General features: G+C 46.1%; 1 protein-coding gene across 1 annotated transcript in view; it reads right to left on the reverse strand.

Moving 5' to 3' along the window:
* The window catches only part of Map1b (microtubule associated protein 1B), a 116561-nt gene that overhangs the window by 27691 nt on the left and 67931 nt on the right, over positions 1–20939 (reverse strand). The window contains exon 3 of the mRNA XM_004651546.3: positions 2527–2609. Within this exon, the coding sequence (XP_004651603.2) occupies positions 2527–2609 (83 nt within the window). The remainder of the gene's footprint in view (positions 1–2526; positions 2610–20939) is intronic.

Genomic DNA, 20939 nt, shown 5'->3' on the forward strand with positions numbered 1-20939 from the left:
GAAAGACAGGTTTCCAAGTAGGGTCTCAAGTCATCCTATCTTCTCCTTACCCTACCCCTATCCCTATCCCGTCCCGTCCCGTCCTGTCCCGTCCTGTCCTATCCTGGACTCCTTTCTTTCCAAGCCACAGAGCAATCCTACCGAGCCGAATGCAGACGCCAGCGCTATCAGCAAGGTGCTTGACATTGAACATAAAGGGAAGGCCACCCCTGAATAGCAATCTCGGAGATTGAATTGCAAATGGTTTGCACTAGAGAACTCTCGGTGAACTCTCAGTGGCAGAAAGCCAGCTGTCCTTGCACGGGGAACGTTATTCCCTGCGGCAGTGGACTCTTTCCGAGCCCAGCTCATGAGCGTTTGGCACATACTACGTGCCCAGCATCGTGCTCAACACTAGGGAGAATTCAGAACTAAACAGGCTTGCCATGCCTTGCCCAACAACCTCACAGTCCAACCATGGAAGAACACATATTACCGAAGCAATTGTTTCAGCCTCGTCTAAACCACAGCCTAGCCTGGGTCCATAAAAAAAAAAAAAAAAAATCCTTTTTTTTTTTTTTTTGACTTTTTTTTTTCCATAGCTGTTCCAGGCACTGTGCCTGGGCATACATTAACCCTTCAACATTTTGTTTTCAGCTTGCAATTACTTCTTGGATGTGTTAGTCACAGACTGCCATCCCAATGCTTTCTCGACGTTGAGTTTTAGTGGGCTGTCAGAGGTTTCGCTGATTCGCAGTGGGCAGAAGCAGGTCAACACAGGCTACCTCATGATAGCAAAGCAGAGGCAGCCTCAGTCTAGGCAGCTGCAGAATGGGTACGCAAATGCGGAATATGCACAGGATGGGATGGGACACACCCATCCGCAGAAGGGTAGACCTAACCATACCCTGCAAAATGGGTGGGCCTGGAAACCATTATACCTAAGTAGAATAGGCTGTATAGAAGAGTCACATGTTCTGAGAGTCCATTTTTATGAAATGTCCCAAATAGGCAAAGTCTGAAGACCTAAGACAGCTTAGGGGCTGCCGGAAGCCCAGGGGGAGGGAGGAGGGACTGCTGATGAGCCTTGGTGGGGGAGTAAAAGGTGAAGGCTATGTTCTGGACTTAGATGGTGACAATGGCTGCAAAAATGGTAAAGATCATAAAATTACAACTTTTTGTTGTTGTTGTTGTTTTGAGGTAGGGTCTCACTCTGGTCCAGGTTGACCTAGAATTAACTATGTAGTCTCAGGGTGGCCTCGAACTCATGGTGATCTTCCTACCTCTGCTTCCCAAGTGCTGGGATGAAAGGCGTGCGCCATCACGCCTGGCAAAATTACAACTTTTTGGGGGGTGGGGAGGGCGTAGTTTGAAGCTACCTTCGAACTCACAGTGCTCTTCCTACCTCGGCCTCCTGAGCACTGGGATTAAAGGCATGTGCCACCACTCAAGGCCCATAAAATTACAACTTTTAAGAGGATGTTATGGTATACAAATTACATCATTCCTCTAAAATACCAATCTAATTGGAGTGGCTTAAAGCATGGGTAGGAGACACTGTGGGCAGTGATGTTTCCAGGGCTTTGACTACCATGTCCAAGAAGTGACTCATCAGCCTCCAAGACACTATCCTGCAGCAAAGGCAGTGGGGAAATAGAGCTTGGCCTTGGTGACCAGGAATTATCTGGCTTCCACTAAATCCTTATGCCACAATGGCCCGTGAAATACCCAGATACTTTGTTGTTTGTTTGTTTGTCAAGGTAGGGTCTCTCACTCTAGTCCTAGTCCAGGCTGACCTGGAATTCATTATGGAGTCTCAGGGTGGTCTTGAACTCACGGCGATCCTCCTACCTCTGCCTCCCGAGTGCTGGGATTAAAGGCGTGTGCCAACATGTCTGGCTCCAGATATTCTTTCTAGCAACAATTTCATGCAGCAGTAATTATATGACCACCACTTATGTTTGTGCCACGCGTGCCACACTGGGTTCTATTGGCACTTGAAAGCATAATAATGAGTACAAAGATTGTCACGACTCCCCTTTTTACAGAGGAGCAAACTGAGACAGTAAGTACGTAACTTGCTTGAGGCCACCAGCTGGTAACAGGCAGACCTGGGATTATGAAGCCAAGTGACCTGGCATAGAAGAGTCCACGCTCCTGACCTCTGTGCTGGCCACCTTTCTATGCTAAGGGGTGGCCCAGATGGCTCTTCACAGGGGCGCAGCTGAAATGCCACTCTTCTCCATGTTCGTCCCTCTATGTGCCAGCCTGTGAGGATGTAGTCTACTTCCGCAGACTCCACCCTGGCAGCAACAGACCCTCTGCATGTCCTACATTCAACACTCTTCACAAACACCATGCTTCCCTCTGGCATCTTCCATGGAGTCCTCATTGGGAGGGGCAGAGAACGAGTCACTGGGAGTTAAAGGACCCAGGACTACTTCCTCTCGCATCCCTCCCCAGTCCCCACCAGTGCAGCCTCTGGGATTGGCCAGGTCTCCCTCCCACGAGGCCCCTACCCAGGACCCTGTGGGGCAAAATGCTCACCTCGGTGCTGACGGCTTCATCTGAGGGGTTGATCAAGACTACTGTCTCTAAAACGTCACTTCGGTGATGAAGGATCTTTTGTCCTAGGAACACAAAAACACACAAAGAGAAGACCTTTAGCTTTTCCAGAGGATTGCTACCTGCCTGCTTCTGGGATGGCAGAGGAAATTCTGTCCTGAACGTGGCACAGGTTATCAGGAATTGCAATGGGTGCTACTGAGCAGGGGGGCACACACATAGTCAGGTTTGACCCGGATGTGAGTGGGCGTGGGCTGGGGCCCCCACAAGCTCTCACATTCTGGTGTTCAAGGTGATGGCTAGGCAGCCCCCTGCCCCAGTGGAGGTTTTCATCTGAGCCCAGGCAGGGGTGCCAGGAAAACTCAACTGGGGCTCCTGACATTTCCTTTCTCATGGTAATTGAGGATGTTTCTCCCTATTGGCCTTTCTTCTGGTGAGAACTGCGCTGAGATTAATTAGGGACCTTATTGTGAAATGAATGACGGCCAGAAACCGGGCTAACAATTAACCTAACAGCCAGAATGGGTTGCCTGAAGGGGGCTCACAGTCTGTTGGGGTATTCGCTAATTAATTCTCTTGCTCAAGGAGAAGTGGTGAAACTGTGGACAAATGAGAAATGGAGAGCAACACTTCCACTGCCCTGGGTGACCAGGGTGGACAGACTGCTCCTAAAGACAAGCAGAGTTGATGGAACAAGGCGTGGCGTGGGATGGGGGGGGGGGACCTGTCTACTCTACAGGACACCCCACATTCCATATCTTAAACACCTTCCAGGGTCATCTTGCGGCTGAATCTGCTGCCAGCCGAAATGGAATGAACCCTACAGATGGCCTTCTACACACCCTCGCCTGCCTTGGCCTTTTGGGAGTGACATGAAAGTCATTTAAGTACAAGTGGCTAGGGTTGTTGATATATTCTCTCCCAGCTGACAAGGGGTGTTTCCCTCAGGAATGTGGGAAGGAGACACGTGGTTGCGGGGGCAGAAGGGGGGTGTAGACAAGAACACAGCAAGTCTGATGCTTGAAAGGACAACACAGCCTGTGCGACAGGAGAAAATGGAACAGAATTCGAGGGAGACGGGCACCAACCAAGAGAAACACAGAGAGAAGGACCAAACGCTGTTGTTTTATGGGAAAATGCTTCAGCGCTTCTTCAAAAAGCTGCAGTACAATTCTCTATAACCCAGCCACTTCATTTCTAGCTGGGATGGAAAGTAGGAGCTTGGGTAAATGCGAGTATGCCAACGTTAATTACAGCAGTCGTAAAACAGCCACAAGTACAACCAACTCAGGTGTCTGCCCGTGGATGACTGGACGAATTATGGCCTACCCATTCAATGAAGTTCTAGTCAGGCATGGAAGGAATGGCATTTTGATGATGATAAACAGGGATGGACTTAGAAAACTAGGGTGCTGAATGAAATAAGCCAGATACAAAAGACAAATATGACACGATTTTGCATATATAAAATATCTAGAATATGTGAATTTGCAGAATCTGAAAATAGATTAGTGGTTACCACAGGCTAAGAAAGGGGATATGCTGTCTCTATTTGGGATGATGAAAACATTTTGAAAATAGAGACAATGGCTGTACAATCTTGTGAATGTAATGAATATCCCTGAATTGTACATTTAAAAACAACTAAGGTGCCAGAGAGATGGCTTAGCGGTTAAGGCGTTTGCCTGCAAAGTCTTTAAGGACCCAGGTTCAACTCCCCAAAACCCATGTAAGCCATATACACATGGTGGCACATGCATCTGGAGTTTGCAGTGGCTAGAGGCCCTGGTGTGCCCATTCTCTCCCCCACCCCACCCCACACAAATAATTAGAAATAATTAAACACATAACAATCATTGAAGAGTAAGTACACTACATGTGTGTGAGAGGCACATTATGCCAACTATCTCAGCAAAGTGGTTAGAAAGGAAGTTGTCTGGGGACAGCTTCGCCATTATTAAGCACATTCTCCACCATCACGCTTTCCCGAACCGCGACTATTTCCCAGTAAACCCTAATCCGACATAGAAGCAGTCCAAATTAAACAATGGTGGTGTCAGCCACTGTTCTGAGCCACAGACGACAACTTCACTGAGTCCCCTGAAGAGTTCTGGGTGACTGTCGCAAACAAAGGGAGCTAATAGCTTAAGATCATGTAACTAACTAATGAAGCCGGCACCCAGCCCCGGGTTGCCCAGCTCCAGACACCCACCAGGTCACTTCCTATGGTGCTCATTACTGAGATCCGGATTTGGAAACAGGCAAGACACAGACATCAAATGCTGAAGAAGAGCGAGGGGCAAGACCAAAGGGATAAATCAGAGATGTGCTTAAAGAAGCAAGGAGTAGAAAGGCAGTCTGTTGGACTTGCCTCAAAAAAAAAAAAAAAAAAAGCAGCAAGGAGTTAGAAAAGAATATTAGCCAAAAAAGAAAAAAAAAAAAGAAAAAGGAGACAGAACACCTACATCAAGGAAAATAAGATAAAGGAAAAGCACACAATGTCTTGCTCCAAATGAAGATAAAAGCAAAGTTTATGAACTATGCATGTTACATTTTATAATTATTAATTGCTCCTTGGCTTTTTGGCTGTTTTTGTTTTTCACAACCATGTATATGTAAAGCTAAAGCAAAAGAAAACCAAATCAAGCAAGGAAATGAGGGCTAGAAAGATGGCTTAGTGGTTAAGGCACTTGCCTGAAAAGCCAAAGGACCCAGGTTCAATTTCCCAGGATCCACATAAGCCAGTTGCACAAGGTAGCACTTGTGTCTTGAGTTCGTCTGCAGCAGCTGGAGGCCCTGGCACCCGCATTTTCTCTCTCTGCCCCCCCTCCCTGTCTCTCTTTCTTAAATAAATAAATAACAATAAAAAATAAAATAAATGATAAAATGAAAGTCAGCAAAACACATACATTCATCCTCTATCACATGGCCTTTAACTCCTTCCCTAGTGGCCTCCTTAGAACAAAGATTTTGGGATCACTGAAGGCATGACGTTGAGACAAAGATTGAGCTCATGCTTAGCCACCACGAAGCGAATGGTCATTTCATGATACCTCCAATGTGAGTGAGTGCCCAGAGTCCCAGGCAGCATCATGACTGGGATGACAGGCATCGTTAGCTATGTTCTGTCACAATTCACAAAAGCAAACTGGAGCGAGGTTCATAGGAGTAGCACCTTCCCCAAGAGTCCATGTTGGCATCACAGCCCTTGCTTTGCTAAGTGACCTCACATGCTGTCCCCCAACACCGCTGCCCGCAGCCGTCAGAAGTAACAACAGTCAGCCCGGCCACATTCCTGCCATAGAGCCCGTCCCGCCCCAGATAGAGAGGTCACCTTCTGCCAGCTGCTCCCCACCAGAGGCTTCTTACCATCCACTAGACATCCCTCCTTCCTTGGCTTCCCCACTTGCAAACAAAAACGCCATGTGACAGCTGTCAGTTACCTCCACTCTTGCTAAGCCACTTTGCAGACCAGTCCGCCCAGGCATTCAACAGATGATGCTCTTTTTGTCCATTTCTGCCAGCACTGGGAGGAACGACACTGATGACATATGTGCACCAAGATGCCCCGGCCGTTTCTTAAACAAAAGCCTTTTTGTAGGATCAGGTTGAATGAAGGAAAGGGTTTCAAGGAGGCAAGGGAAGTTCTGAGCTCTTCTCTGCGGCTAGACAGTTGGATAGATTCCTCCTCAAGATGACGTGACCAGGGGCTGGGCCTCTCCAGCATCTGGCAGAGCTAGGGCCTATCTGAGGGGCCTGCTGCACCCCCACTCCAGGCACCCCTGCGGGTGCCAGCTCTCTGGCAGCAGGCGTTGGTCTGCCCAGGCGCCCGGGGCATTCAAAGTTGCATATTTGGGGAATGTTTCACACTGGGAAGGCGGCCAGCCATTCTGAGGGAGAAGCCACCACCCTTGCCTGTAAAGGTCTCATTCAGTGGCAACTGAAAAGAAAGTCCCAAGAAGAAAAGGATACAGGAATCCTGCCTCTCTCCCCCAGTGCACCAGTCTCTCTTCTGGTTGGATGCCTCACAGGTAAACCATGAGCTATCCCCTACAGAGAGTTAGTCCTCTTTGGCCTAAAAGTCTTTCCCACAAAACTGTGCGGACTGTGAGGCTCCACCTGGTGGGTCTGGGACCAGAGAGAAAGATGTTATGTGACAAAAAGTGCCTGCTACATCTTAAAATCAGAGAAAGGTCTGAAGACCCCTGGGTTCTTGCAGACAATGAAACTTTTGTCTGTGTTCTCCCAACTTTTGAACTCGAAAGGTAGCCTGTATTTTTCAGTTATTTTCAGGATTTTTATTCCATTTGAAATGTCTAATAGATTGAGTTTATGTATCTTTAAAAATGTTTTATTTATTTATTTGACAGAGGGGGGAGAAAGACAGAGGAAAAGGCAGACAGAGAGAGAATGAGTGCACCAGGGCCTCCAGCCATTGCAAACAAACTCCAGAGGCATATGCCACCTTGCGCATCTGGCCTACGTGGGTACTAGGGAATGGAACCAGGATCCTTAGGCTTCATAGGCAAGCACCTGAACCGCTAAGCCATCTCTCCAGCCCTTTTAAAGTCAGGGCTGTTGTTATAGTTGATGTTATAGATGATTTGGAAATCTCTTAAGGTAAAATGCCATTTCCATGTATCTACGGTGTTTATGAAGTCTCTTCATAGAATTTAAAGTTCATCTAGGCCGGGTGTGGTGGTGCATGCTTTTAATCTCAACACTCAGGAGGCAGAGGTAGGAGGATCGCCATGAGTTTGAGGCCACCCTGAGACTCCATAGTGAATTCCAGGTCAGCCTGAGCTAGAGACCCTACCTTGAAAAACCAAAATAAATAAGTAAATAAATAAATAAAGTTCATTTAACTATGCATATAAGGACAAACTCACACAAAACATAGGATATCTCTCCTGGCTTTCCAACGTTAACTATGGCCAAATTCAGAGACAGTCACAGCCCCACAGCCCCCAGAACTTAGGTTGGGGTCGTTAAGATCTCATCACTCAAGAGGTGGAGGCAAGAGGGTCATTCTTGCCTGCATAATAAGTCTGAGGCCAGCCTGGGCTATGTGTGACTCTGTCAAAAGAAAGGAGGAAGGAAGGAAGGAAGGAAGGGAGGAAGGGAGGGAGGGAGGGAGGGAGGGAGGAAGGAAGGGAAGGAGATAGTTGGGTGTGGTGGTGCACGCCTTTAATCCCAGCTCTTGGGAGGCAGAGGTCGAAGGATCATCATGAGTTTGAGGCCACCATGAGACTACATAGTGAATAGTGAATTCTAGGTCAGCCTGGGTTAGAGTGAAATCCTACCCTGAGAAACGAAACAAACAAACAGGAAAAAAAAGAGGGGGGGAGGAGAAAGGAAAGGAAAGAAAAAGAAAAAAGAAAAAAGAAAAAGCCCAGCACACTTCTCACATAGGCTGGCCTTCTCTCGCAGAATGGACCATGGAACGCAGCACCTGAATAACTGTACTGTGGTTGCTGCTAATACATCAGCCTGGCACCACAGAGAGGCCAATGGAAAGTGCCCAGGGCGCTGAACCTGGAGCAACTTCCTGAGAAATTCTATCAGGAACACTGCTGAAACCTTCTAAACTGTCCATAGAAGCAAAAGAGCCATGCCTCAAGGACCAATATTAGCTTCTTTTTTTTTTTTCAATTAAAATATTTTATATATTTATTTATTTGACAGAGAAAGAGGGCAAGAGAAAGAAAGAATGAATGGGCATGCCAGGGCCTCCAGTCACTGCAAACGAACTCCAGACGTGTGCGTCCCCTTGTGCATCTGGCTAACGTGGGTCCTGGGGACTCAAACCAGGGTCCTTTGGCTTTGAAAGCAAGTGCTGTAACTGCTAAGCCATCCCTCCAGCCCAATATTAGCTTCTTTTCCACTACTGCTCACAAGCAAGAACTTTATTTGCAGAACTTCCTTTTCCTCAAAAATGAATACTTTCCAAGCACACTCTAGAAATGGAAATTGTGGTAACTGGGTATTTATTTTGTATGGAAGGGAGATGATGAAAAGGGTCCTGAATCATGGACGCCCCCCTCTGGTGGTAGGACGGCTAGAGGCATTGGATTTCCTTGGCCTTTTTTGTTTTTTAAATTAATCTGAGAGAGAGATAGAGGCAGAGAGAGAGAGAGGAGAGAGAGAGAGAAGATCCTCCAGCCATTATAAACAAATTCCAAAAACATGTGTGGCCATGTGCATCTGGCTAATGTTGCTCCTGGGGGGACTTGCCAGGATCTCTAAGGACTAACAGGGATAGCATAGAAAACAGGAAGCCAACTGTTACTAGGAAATGATGCAGAGCCCCTCCTGGGGAGAGAAGTCTAACTCTGAAGGGAGTTTGACTTCTCAAGGGCCTTCACACACCAAACCACTTTGTTCATCTTTTTCTATTTAGTGTTTTTATTTTTATTTATTTATTTATTTGAGAGAGAGAAAGAGGCAGAGAGAGGGTGTGAGAGAAAGAGAGAGAATGGGCACACTGGGGCATCCAGCCACTGCAAACAAACTCCAGACACATGTGCCACCTTGTGCATCTGGCTTACATGGGTCCTGGAGAACTGAACCTGCAAAGCCTAAGGTCCCAGGTTCGATTCCCCAGTACCCACATAAGCCCAATGCATAAGGTGATGCATGCGTCCCGAGTTTGTTTGCAGTGGCTAGAGGCCCTCTTGTGCCCATTCTCTCTCTCTCTCTCTCTTTCTCTCTCTCTCTCTCAAATATATAAATAAATAAATATTTTTAAAAAACCACACACATGCAACTGAATCCTAGACCGAGACATCAAAGCGGCCAACGATACCTAATCCTGTGATCACCAGAAAGCCCATCCCAAGAACACAGCAAGGAAATTTCACATGCGGAGAGTGATTCAGAGTTTTCTAAGCATTTTCCCCTATTTAAGTCTACTATCGCTCTTAAGATGTGCATATGGGGCACAAGTATTATTCTTTCTCCTTCTTGGACCACAGACCTGCAGTCTAATGACACTTTACAGATGTCACACTCCACTCATGGTCACTCGTGACTAAGGTCAGAGCTGTGACATTGTCCCTTTGTCCTCTTTTTCCTGACCCATTCCTATCCAAAATACAGGTTATCAAGCCGTGACGCCAAGATTCCCCTTTCTAAGAGGTAAGCAAGGAGCTCAGGCCAGCTGATGGCCATCCAAAACCTGCTGAATTACGGGGAAACGCCTGACTCAACCCTCCTCCAGACGTGCACGCAGGAAGCACAACTTGCAGTGATATTTGCCTCAAGGCAAACCATCAAGGGCAAAAGAAAAAGAGGAGTATTAATAAAACAGATGGTGTTGATGAAATTCGGGCTCCCTGGAGGTCCCCTAAGAAGTGTCAGCAGCACCCACTGTTGGGGGCCCTAGCTGAGGTGGATGGGAAAACGAAGTATGGATATTATATGCGGTTCTGTGAATGCAAAATGTCTTCCATAGTCTCTTGCTTCTCTCTCTCTCCTCTTTTTTTTTTTTTTTTTTCTAGGTAGGGTCTCACTCTAGCCCAGACTGACCTGGAATTCACTATGGAGTCTCAGGTTGGCATCGAACTCATGGCGATCCTCCTACCTCTGCCTCCCGAGTGCTGGGAATCACACCAAGCCCTTCCCTTTTTATAAATGAGAACTTTAATAAGTGAACAGACTATAATTTGATTGTGCTATAGGCCTGTTAATTCTCTTTTGTCCTCTCTTTCCTATCCCTAATGCACTGAGAATCCTCTTCTTTCAAGGCAGTCCTTCCTCTGTTTTGTAGCCTTTTTTGTTTGTTTGTTTTAAATGGTGCTGAGGAGTGAAATAGGGCCTCACTGGTAAGTACTCTGCCGCTGAGCTACATCCCTACCCAAAAGTTCCTATCTTTAAAAATAAGACTTATATGAGATACATTTTCTTAGCCTATTATAAAATAATTCTACCATTTGTGATATATGATTTAGGGATTTTTATGTTGAAAAATACCTGCCAGAGACTTGGCCAAGACTTAGCTAGGATCTGGAGATTATCAAAATAAGACACTTCTACCCTAAAACAGCACTTTCATAGGATTTCTCTATCATAATTAGACCCAACATTTTTTTGTTTGTTTGTTTTTTCTTAGTGGCTGCTTTGTTTTTGTTTTTGATTTGCTTTGGTGGTACTGGGCACTGAACCTAGGTCCTTATACATGCTAAGCAAGCACTGTAGCACTGAGATACACACCAGAGGACTTTCCATCATCATCATCACCACCATCATCATTATTTTGGTTTTTCAAGGTAGGGTCTTGCTCTAGCCCAGGCTTAAATTCACTCTGTAGTCTCAGGGTGGCTTCAAATTCACAGTAATCCTCCTACCTCAGTCTCCCAAGTGCTGGGATAAAAGGCATGTGCCACCATGTCCGGTTCCTTCCATTATTTCAAGACAAGGTCTTGCTAAATTGACCATACATAGCTGGAATTTGTGGTTCTCTTGCCTTCGCCTGCTGCGTAGCTGGGATTATACACCTATGCCACCAGGCTTTGTCTAGACCCAACTTTCTTGAGAACAACACAGGCTTCTGGGAATGTTTTTAAATCTTAGTAAACCCCCGCTGCCTCTGTAAGTGATGTGATATCTTTATTTGTTAAGGCAATGCGAATTACTTATAGATGACAGAGTTTTCTGGCGTCCAGTGCAGACACACTGATGGTAGTTTGGTATACAGAGCACGGAGGTAAAAATGTGAATGCGATCCTACCTCTGTCCTGAATTTAATGGGGAGACTCGGCAGTCTGGCCCCATCTAATTCAGGAAACCTAAGTCCGAAATAGTGTCTGACACACAGCAGGAGTGCCATCAATATTTAATAAAGGAATGAATAATAAAATGACTATGATCTATTGAATACCTGCCCTGGGTCAAACAGTGAGCCAAGTTCTTTAGGTCACTTCCTTTCGTGAGGACTTTAGCACTATGAAGAAGACACTCCTATTTTACAGACCAGGAACATGTAACCCAGGCTGTGGCTGTTTGTGAGGTCTGCTTTGTTAGTCTTGGGGCCATGGTGGAACCAGTGGTCAGTTTGCAGAACACAGGCTTGGAACCGAGATAGCATTTTATTTTTATTTAGTTATTATTATTATTATTATTTTGGTTTTTCAAGGTAGGGTCTCACTCTAGCCCAGGCAGACCTGGAATTCACTATGTAGTCTTAAGGTGGCCTTGAACTCACAGCAATCCTCCTACCTCAGCCTTCCGAGTGCTGGGGTCAAAGGTATACAGCACCATGCCCGCTTCAGCATTTTATTTTTTTTAATTTATTTTCTATTTTCATGTTTCATGTTTTGAGATGGAGTCTTACTACCCATAGCCCATGTTGGCCATAAACTGGCTATTTAGCCCAGGCTGGCCTCAAACTTGCGATCCTTTGGCGTGCTGAGTGGACAGGTACAAGACCCTACATTTATCTGTGGGGCACCATTGCAAAAGGGAGGGAGCTAGGTGGCAGTGAGTGTGGAGTGGGGTGCACCGCCTTTGAGGTCTCCAGGGCTACCCGGGTGGCTCTGTCAACAGCAGGCAGAAGCCGATGCAATGCTTGGGTGATAGACTAAGCCAGGACAGGCAGAAAGAGATCCAGTGCTTGGGTGGCAGAACAAGCCAGAAGCAGGGTGTGTTCTTGGCTGACATTGCGGGAGGGCACAGCAAGCCCCTGCTGATTACAGTCTCCAGAATCGGCCTTAATTAAAGGGCAGGCAGAGGCCGGAAGAAGCACTTGGAGGCAATGGAGAAAAAGCCTGGGAGAGAAGTACAGGTCTTCTCTGCTCACCTTCCCTCTTACCCGAGGTGACCTGGAACTATAGAGCTGTTCTGACCCCAAACTACAACTACCTCTGCGCGCCACAGAATGGAGGCAGTCTGTCAGATGATAAATAATCTAATGCAAACTCAAAGTCAATCCCAAACATTCGTGATATGCCACCTACATGCATGCTGCTATGATAATTTATGGAATGTGGGCTGTGGGCACAGACCTGCCACATGGGCCAGTCACCAAAGGAACCTTTAATCCTGGGACTTGGGAGGCAAAGGTAGGAGGGTCACAGTGAGTTGAAAGACACCCAGAGACTACATAGTGAATTCCAGGTCAACCTGGGCTAAAGCGAGAGTCTACCTGGAAAAGCCGAAAAAGAACAAGAAAAAAGAAAAAGGCAGCTTTTTGGGCCACCCTTCCATACTCTGGTTCAAGAGCCCCGAGGCTTGGCATCTGCTTTCTCCCAGGGGGTTCTGATGGGTCTGTGGTCCCTTCTCTGAGAAACAAGACTGTGATGATAAATAAACTCTGTTGATCAATAACAACAGGAGAAGTGGCCTCATTTAAAATCAGCCCCTCATTGTTTCCTGGTATGCCTATCCTAGCGTCCCTTCGGAGCAAACGTGATCATTACAGGCTCAACTAACTTTTTTTCCACTAAGTATTGATTCTCGAATCACTTGACAGGTTTATCCAACATTTAATTTGCCATCAAACTCCTGCCATTGATCAGAGCCGGGCAAATGACTGCCCTTCTGCCCTCATCTGCTCCCGTCACAACCAAATCGTCACACTATATTTTACTCACAAGGCCAGCTGCCTGTAAAACAAACACCGTCTTAGTCCTTTTACTATTTGACTATTGAAAGGGAAGAAGAAAATGGAAAACACAAAAAGCTAATATAACACATATTCGGTGTAGACTATCACAATTGCCCTTTTTTTTTTTGTCAAATCTTTGGTAATGGAGGGAAATAGTGCAAGATTTATGTATTTTTTAAAAAATATTTTATTTATTTGCGAGAGAGAAAAAGAGGTAGAGAGAGAGAGAGACAGAGAAAGGCAGAGAATGGGTGTGCCAGGGCCTTCAGTTGCTGCAAACGAACTCCAGATGTATGTGCCACCTTGTGCATATGGCTTGCGTGGGTCCTGGGGAACTAAACCTCGATCCTTTGGCTTTGCAGGCAAGTGCCTTAATCACTAAGTCATTTCTCCAGCTATATGTGTGTGTGTGTGTGTGTGTGTGTGTGTGTGTGTGTGAGAGAGAGAGAGAGAGAGAGAGAGAGAGAGAGAGAGAGGGAGGGAGAGAGAGAGAACGAAAGAGAGAGAGGGAGGGAGACAAGGTCTCATGTAGTCCAGGCTGGCCTCAAGCTCATTATATAGTAGAGGATGACTTTGAACTTCTGATCATCTTACCTCCATTTCATCAGTGCTGGAATTAAAGGCATGTGTCACCATGCCCAGTATATGTGGTACTGGGGATCCAACCTTTGTGCATGGTAGGCAAGCACTCTACCAACTGAATTATGTCACAAACCCCATGAGTTCCTCTTTCTCCAGTGAAGTCTAGAGAAGACAAGGTCGTGGCAGAATCAGTTTGGACTCAGCAACTAGCCAAGTGATCAGCCAGAAAGGGCCTTTTTAGGTTCAAGATCCTGACCTAGGAGCTGGCAAGATGGTTCAGTTGGTAAAGCACTTGCCTTGCAAACGTGAGATCACGAGTTTTATGCCCGGTACCCCACGAGTAATGCCAGCTGTGGTGTCATGTGCCTGTCATCTGGGAAGGGTCCCCGGAGCTCGCTGTTCAGCCAGTCTAGCCTAATTGGGGAGCTCTAGGTCACAGAGAGATCCTGTCTCAAAGGAAGCAGACAGTATTCCTGAGGAAGACAACTGAGGTTGTCCTCTGACCTTGACATGCATGCATACACATGTGCTTTTACACACACACACACACACACACACACACACACACACACACACACTCCTGACCAAAAGGATGAGACTCAATAAACCTAAATAAAACCCTCTCCCAGTTGAAGTGGTCCCTCAGTTGCCACCGCGCGTAAAATGATATGTAGGTGGTTCCTCAGGTCCAACCAGTATGACTGAATCTAATCATCTTTCCAAAATCTTTTTTTTTTTTTTCACGGTAGGGTCTTGCTCTAGCCCAGGCTGACCTGGAATTTACCCTGTAGTCTCAGGGTGGCCTCAAACTCACAGCGATCCTCCTACCTCTGCCGCCCGAGTGTTGGCCAGAATCTCTCACACAAAGCCTCAACGCAACACTAGGGACCTGTGGTGTTTGCTGCTTGTTTACGTTTGCTTATACACTGCCTCATTCAAAAGGGGAGGGGAGGTGACACTCGTCCACGTGGACTAACCCAGCACCTCGTGTTCCCACACTGTGCCGCACCTTCCCTGCTTAGTCACAGCTTGATGCTTGGCTGCCCAGAAAAGTACACCTGGTCCTCGCTGACCTTGGCCTTCCCATCCCCAAGGCTGGAGGGTGATGCTTAGCTGACCACTGGACTTGCCTGTCCTCTGCCCTCACTTGCACACTCTATTTGGGAAACAAAATGAGGTCGCCCTGGAGTCTTAGTTCTCAACTTCTCGTGCTTGAATTTGAGTGACTCTTAAGCATGCTCCTCCCACTTTCAAAAGAATTTTTTTCTTTATTTATTTGAGACAGGCGGCAATGGGGGGGGGGCATGGAGAGTGGGCATGCCAGAACCTCTAGCCCCTGCAAACAAACTCCAGATGCATGCACCCCCACTTGTGTGTTTGGCTTACATGGATAGTGGGGAATCGAACGTGGGTCCTTAGGCTTCACAGGCAAGCATCTTTACTGCTAAGTCATCTCTCCAGCCTACTCCTTCCATTTTTAAATACCTGTTTTTAAAACCCAAGGCCCATGGCCAGACTTTCAAAGATCTCCACTGAACAGGAAGTTGTCATCTTTTGATGTGCTAATCTCAAGCATAAACATGACATGACATCCTATCTGCTCATGGCTCTCCTCCTTACCGGTCCAGATTTCCTTCTTCACACTCACTTCACCCTCTTCCACTCTGTATGTTTCCTAGGCAACAGAAGGGTACCATTTTGGACGACTTGATAAGCTACGAACAGAAAGCCTTGAGTGGGTATTTAGCACCATTTACTGAACGTGATGAAGACCATGCAACAAATTCATGACATGTCAAATCTTCAGAAAGTGCCACTATGGATACTGAGCCCTGTGTCTGGGAAGTAGTTCTGTCTCCTCTCAATCACACAGAGGCAGGAAATATTTTAAAAACTTCCTCCAATTAAGGCTGTCATCATATCATTCCTTGCTCAATCAACTCCAACTCAGCAGTAAAGTATTTCATTAAAAAGGTAAAGTGGGGGCTGGAGAGATGGCTTAGCAGTTAAGCCGCTTGCCTGCGAAGCCTAAGGACTCATGTTCGACTCTCCAGGTCCCATGTAAGCCAGACGCACACAGTGGTACAAGCACACAAGATGGCGCATGAGCCTAGAGTTTGCTTGCAGCAGCTGGAGGCCCTGGTGTGCCAATTCATTCATTCTCTGTCTTTGTTGTTCATTAAAAGTACAAAAAATGTTTCTTAAAAATTTTTAGAAAAGGTAAAGTGGGAGCTGGAGAGATGACTCAGCAGTTAAGGTGCTTGGCTACAGGGCCTAAGTATCTGGGTTCAATTCCCCAATACCCACATAGAGTTAGATGTTCAGTGGTGCATGCATCTGGAGTTCATTTGCAGCAGCTGGAAGCCCTGAAGTGCCAATCCTCTCTCTCTTTCCTCTGCCTCTCTTCTCTCTCTCTGTTTGCAAGTATATATATATATAAACTACTTTAAGAAGGTAAAGTGGATGACCTGCATAAACTAATGCAATATTCTCTCAGTAACATCATACACAGGCCTTCACACTGTCCTTTGTACCATTGTTTTCAGAGGGGATAAAAAGAGAAATCTAGCTTGCTGCTGAATTAGGCCTATGATGGAGTATATCTTGATAGGTAGGATGTAGCCTGTTGCTTTCAAGTCAGCTACCCAATTTTTTTTTCGTTTCACCCAACAGCATTCTATTTTAATAGGACAAATTAAAAGCTTAGCATTTGTTTTAATATTTAATGCCACATTAAAAGGTTCTGATTACAAGCATTCCATTTTAATAAGGCATATTAAAAGCTTCCACAAAATAAAGCAGTAATTCACAATGCTGATGTGTTAATCAAATATTCATGCCAGTTGGTCATTACATACTTATTTTTACCCCAATGGGATAATTTACTTGAAGGTTGTTTTAAATAAAGGGTGTTGTTTGATTATACCAATTACTGTATTATAAGACATCATGTTTACTTAAATCTCATCCTTTGGAGATATGAATGCTCTGTAATTCTCAGGTAGTGGAGGCAAGTTCACATATAAGTCAGAGCAAGAATAATTATATTATATAATTATATTGGTGTTACTGGGGAAAGATCCAAAGTCTATTTGTCACTATTTCACTTCTTGAGGTTTTTCAATGTAAAATTCCTACATATTATAACTTTATTAGATGAATCATTCTTTCAATATAATGGTCTGTTTTTATTTGATTTAAACAATAGCAGTTGCCCAATGCAACTACATAGGTAAATGGTGTAATGCATTCAAAATATTAAGAGGAAGTCTATTATTTTTTTTTTTTAATTTATTTGTTTGAGAGCGACAGACACAGAGAGAAAGACAGATAGAGGGAGAGAGATAGAATGGGCGCGCCAGGGCTTCCAGCCTCTGCAAACGAACTCCAGACGCGTGCGCCCCCTTGTGCATCTGGCTAACGTGGGACCTGGGGAACCGAGCCTCGAACCGGGGTCCTTAGGCTTCATAGGCAAGCGCTTAACCGCTACGCCATCTCTCCAGCCCAGTCTATTATTTTAAGTTGGCTCAACTGTTTACCCTTACCAGTCTCATGGTCCATTGAGAGGTGCCTTGCAGAAAAGCGGTAAACTGAACCAACTCACACTTTCTTTTTGAAACACACACACACACACACACACACACACACACACACGTGCTATGGAGCATGTGTGGAAGTCAGAGGACAACTCTTGGAGGTTTGATTCAGGCCCCCCATAAACTCAGGTGTTCTGAATGCTAGGTTCCCAGCTGATGGAGATTTGAGAATTAACGCCTCTTGGAGGCAGTGTATTGTTCGGGTCGGGCATTTGGGCATTATAGCCAGTTTCCCCTTGCCAGTTTTGGCACACTCTCCTGTTGCTATTGTTCATCTGATGTTGGCCAGGAGGTGATGTCCACCCCGTCTGCTCAGGCCATTGTTTCCCCCTGCTATCATGGAGCTTCCCCTCAAGTCTATGAGCCAAAATAAACCTTTTTTTTTTCCCCACAAGCTGCTCTTGGTCGGGTGATTCCTGCCAGTAATGTGAACCTGGCTGCAGCATACCTTCTTTCAGAAAAGAAAGTACCAGACTGCACAGAGCCAGCAGATTCCCGGGGCTCCCCCTCCCACGGTTGCAGGCACCCTGGGATCACAGATACATGTATCACTTTGTATATGGCTTTAAGAGTGCTAGGGGATTGAATCCCGGCCATCAGGCTTTGCAATCAAGCGTCTTGAATGCCTCAGCCGTAGCCCTAGCTCAGGATGAAAGAGACAGGTAGATACAGAGGACGGGCGCGCCAAGGCCTCTAGCAACTGCAAATGAACTCCAGACGCATATACCACCTTGTGCGTCTGGCATTCATGGGTACTGGGGAATTGAACCTGGGTCCTTAGGCTTGGCGGGCAAGCGCGTTAACCGCTAAGCCATCTCTTCAGCCCTCACTCTTTCTTTCTTTCTTTTTTTTTTTTGTTTATTTTTATTTATTTATTTGAGAGCGACAGACACAGAGAGAAAGAGGCAGGTAGAGAGACAGAGAGAATGGGCGCACCAGGGCCTCCAGCCACTGCAAACGAACTCCAGACGCGTGCGCCCCTTTGTGCAGCTGGCTAACGTGGGACCTGGGGAACCGAGCCTCGAGCCGGGGTCCTTAGGCTTCACAGGCAAGCGCTTAAGCGCTAAGCCATCTCTCCAGCCCCCTCACTCTTTCTTAATAGTTGCTGAAAGCTATGGTAACTATTCTGGATTTTCATTGCTACCTTGCTAACTTTTAATGAGTAGAATTTTCACTTCTATTTAAAAAAATCCAATTAACAAGCTTCAAACAATGGGACAGATGCCGTGGAAGCAGCGTGACCCATGGACAACGGTCCCCCTCCTGCTCACTGATGTCCCACGGGGCCTGCAGGGAACAGAGAGGTGCTGATGCAGCAAAGTGAAAGCCGCTCTGTAAGTCTGGGTCCCCTGTGTCCCTTTGTTCCTTCCTCTGTTTTTATAATGACTACATCTTGGCATGTCTGCTTTGCCACTTTGGTTTCAGAGCTTCCCACCTGGGCACTTCCCGTGGAAACAACAAAAAAGCAAACATGGCAGTTAGCATACATCATGAACAGACACACCCACAAACAGGTCTCCAGGAGAGGCTGGTGGACCATGTTGCTCTCCTTTCCTGGCCTGCCCCGCCCTGTGCACAGCCTGCCCTTTGCTTCTCTTCCCTTCCCTTCCTCTGCTTCCAGTTTTCCCCGGCCCCAGCAGCCTGCCTTGCTCAAGTACCTAAGGAGGTTTTAATTCACTTTTGAGTCTGGAACCTGGCCGGCCATGCTGCCTGCGGCTTGCGTGCCCTTTGTATAGCATCAGAGGATAGCCTTGATGACCTGTTGGGTCACTGTCGGCTTTCTGGGAAGGACTCGGTGGGTCTCGTGTGATCACAAGGCCTTGCTGGCTTTAGACAATAAAAAGACTGAAGAAGGGAGGGTGAGGGGAACTCGGGGTGCCTGAGGCCAAGGCCCTGACCTTTCTAGGGAGTGAGCACTGTTCTGGGTATCAGTGGACTACTGTCCACCAGGGAGAGGGAAGAACTACACTGCATGGAATATTCTCTGGGCCAAAACCCAAACAGATGCTTAGCGTGTAGTGGGGTTCTGGAATATTCTTCTGCCCCAGGACTCTGACGGCCAATTCTCTCCTCTGAAAGGGGCACGCATGTTGCCCCCACCTTCTGGACTCTTATGTGAAGGGTGAAACAGTCAGTGAGCCTTGGGGACAACTGTTACTTTAAGAGGAAATGAAGTGGTGTAAGGCTTAATTGTACTGAGATTTACTTGGGAAATGAAACAATTTTGCGTACATTTGCTAATTCATCTAGTAGTGATGTAGTCCTGCTCAGTGAAAGGTTGTGAAAACTAATGATCATTATACCCAATTCCTAATTGAATGGATGTAAAAACTCCACTCAAAAGGCTAAGTCTGGCTTTGGTCAACAGCAGGACCCTGTTCTTCCGCCTTCCCACACGTTCCTTCAGCAACATCTAATGCCATAAGTAACATCTCTCGTCTATTAGTACTTTAACCAATTCATGTGTGACTCTATGAATCCTGATCTTTTAAAAAAATATTATTATTTAAAATGTTCATTTGGCTCTTTTTATTTTTATTTTTTTAGTTTGGGGCCAAGGCAGACTAAGAAAGCCATTGAATTTCCTAACCAAATGACATTTTATTTCTAAAGAGCAGGCTTCAGTGTTTCCTGTGCTTAGCTTCAAGTCGATCAAGGTTCTCAAAACGCAGCAGTGGGACAGAGTGTGGTCAGTTGCTGAAAAGAAGAAAGAAAGAAAGAAAGAAAGAAAGAAAGAAAGGAAGGAAGGAAGGAAGAAAGAAAAAAACAGAACAAAAAAAGGACAAAAGAGCCGGGTGTGGTGGCACATGCCTTTAATCCCAGCACTTGGGAGGCAGAGGTAGGAGGATCACTGCGAGTTCGAGGCCACCCTGAGACTACATAGTGAATTCCAGGTCACCTGAGCCAGAGTGAGACCCTACCTCAAAAAAAAAAAAAAAAAAAAAAAAAAAAAAGACAAAAGGAAGCAAAGAAGGGAAGATGGAATTGTTTGGACAAATACCCTTACAATTCCAACACTCAGGGAAGCACTGGTACCCAATGAACTGAGAGCTCTGCTGTGTAAGAGCACACTGCTCACTCTGGAAATAGGGAGATCCCTCAGGCTATGTACAGGAGCTAGAAATGGGTTCCAGCACCTCATAGTAAAAGTTGTTTTTTGGTTTGTGTGTGTGTGTGTGTGTGTGTTTTCGTTTTTTTGAGGTAGGGTTTCACTTTAGTCCAGGCTGACCTGGAATTCACTATGTAGTCTCAGGGTGGCCTCGAACTCACGGTGATCTTCCTACCTCTGCCTCCCCAGTGCTGGGATTAAAGACGTGCACCATCATGCCTGGCTTTGTTTTTTTTTTTTTTGTTTTTTTTGTTTTTGTTTTTGTTTTTAAATTTTGTTTGATTTTTGTTGAGGTCCTACTGTGTAGCCCAGGCTGGCTTTGAACTTGTGACCTTTCTACCACAGACTCCCAAGTGCTGGAATTATAGGTGTTCACCACCGTGCCAGTCTTTGTTTACTTACTGAAAGCCTGAGAATTGGTTCCCTGTGTGCCCTGCATGTGATCGTTATCCTTGCTGTGGTTCTGTCAGGGCATGACTCGGACAAGAAAGCGGCACCTAGTAAG

This window comes from Jaculus jaculus, chromosome 14, assembly GCF_020740685.1.
Source record: "Jaculus jaculus isolate mJacJac1 chromosome 14, mJacJac1.mat.Y.cur, whole genome shotgun sequence".
NCBI classification, from domain to species: Eukaryota; Metazoa; Chordata; class Mammalia; order Rodentia; family Dipodidae; genus Jaculus; species Jaculus jaculus.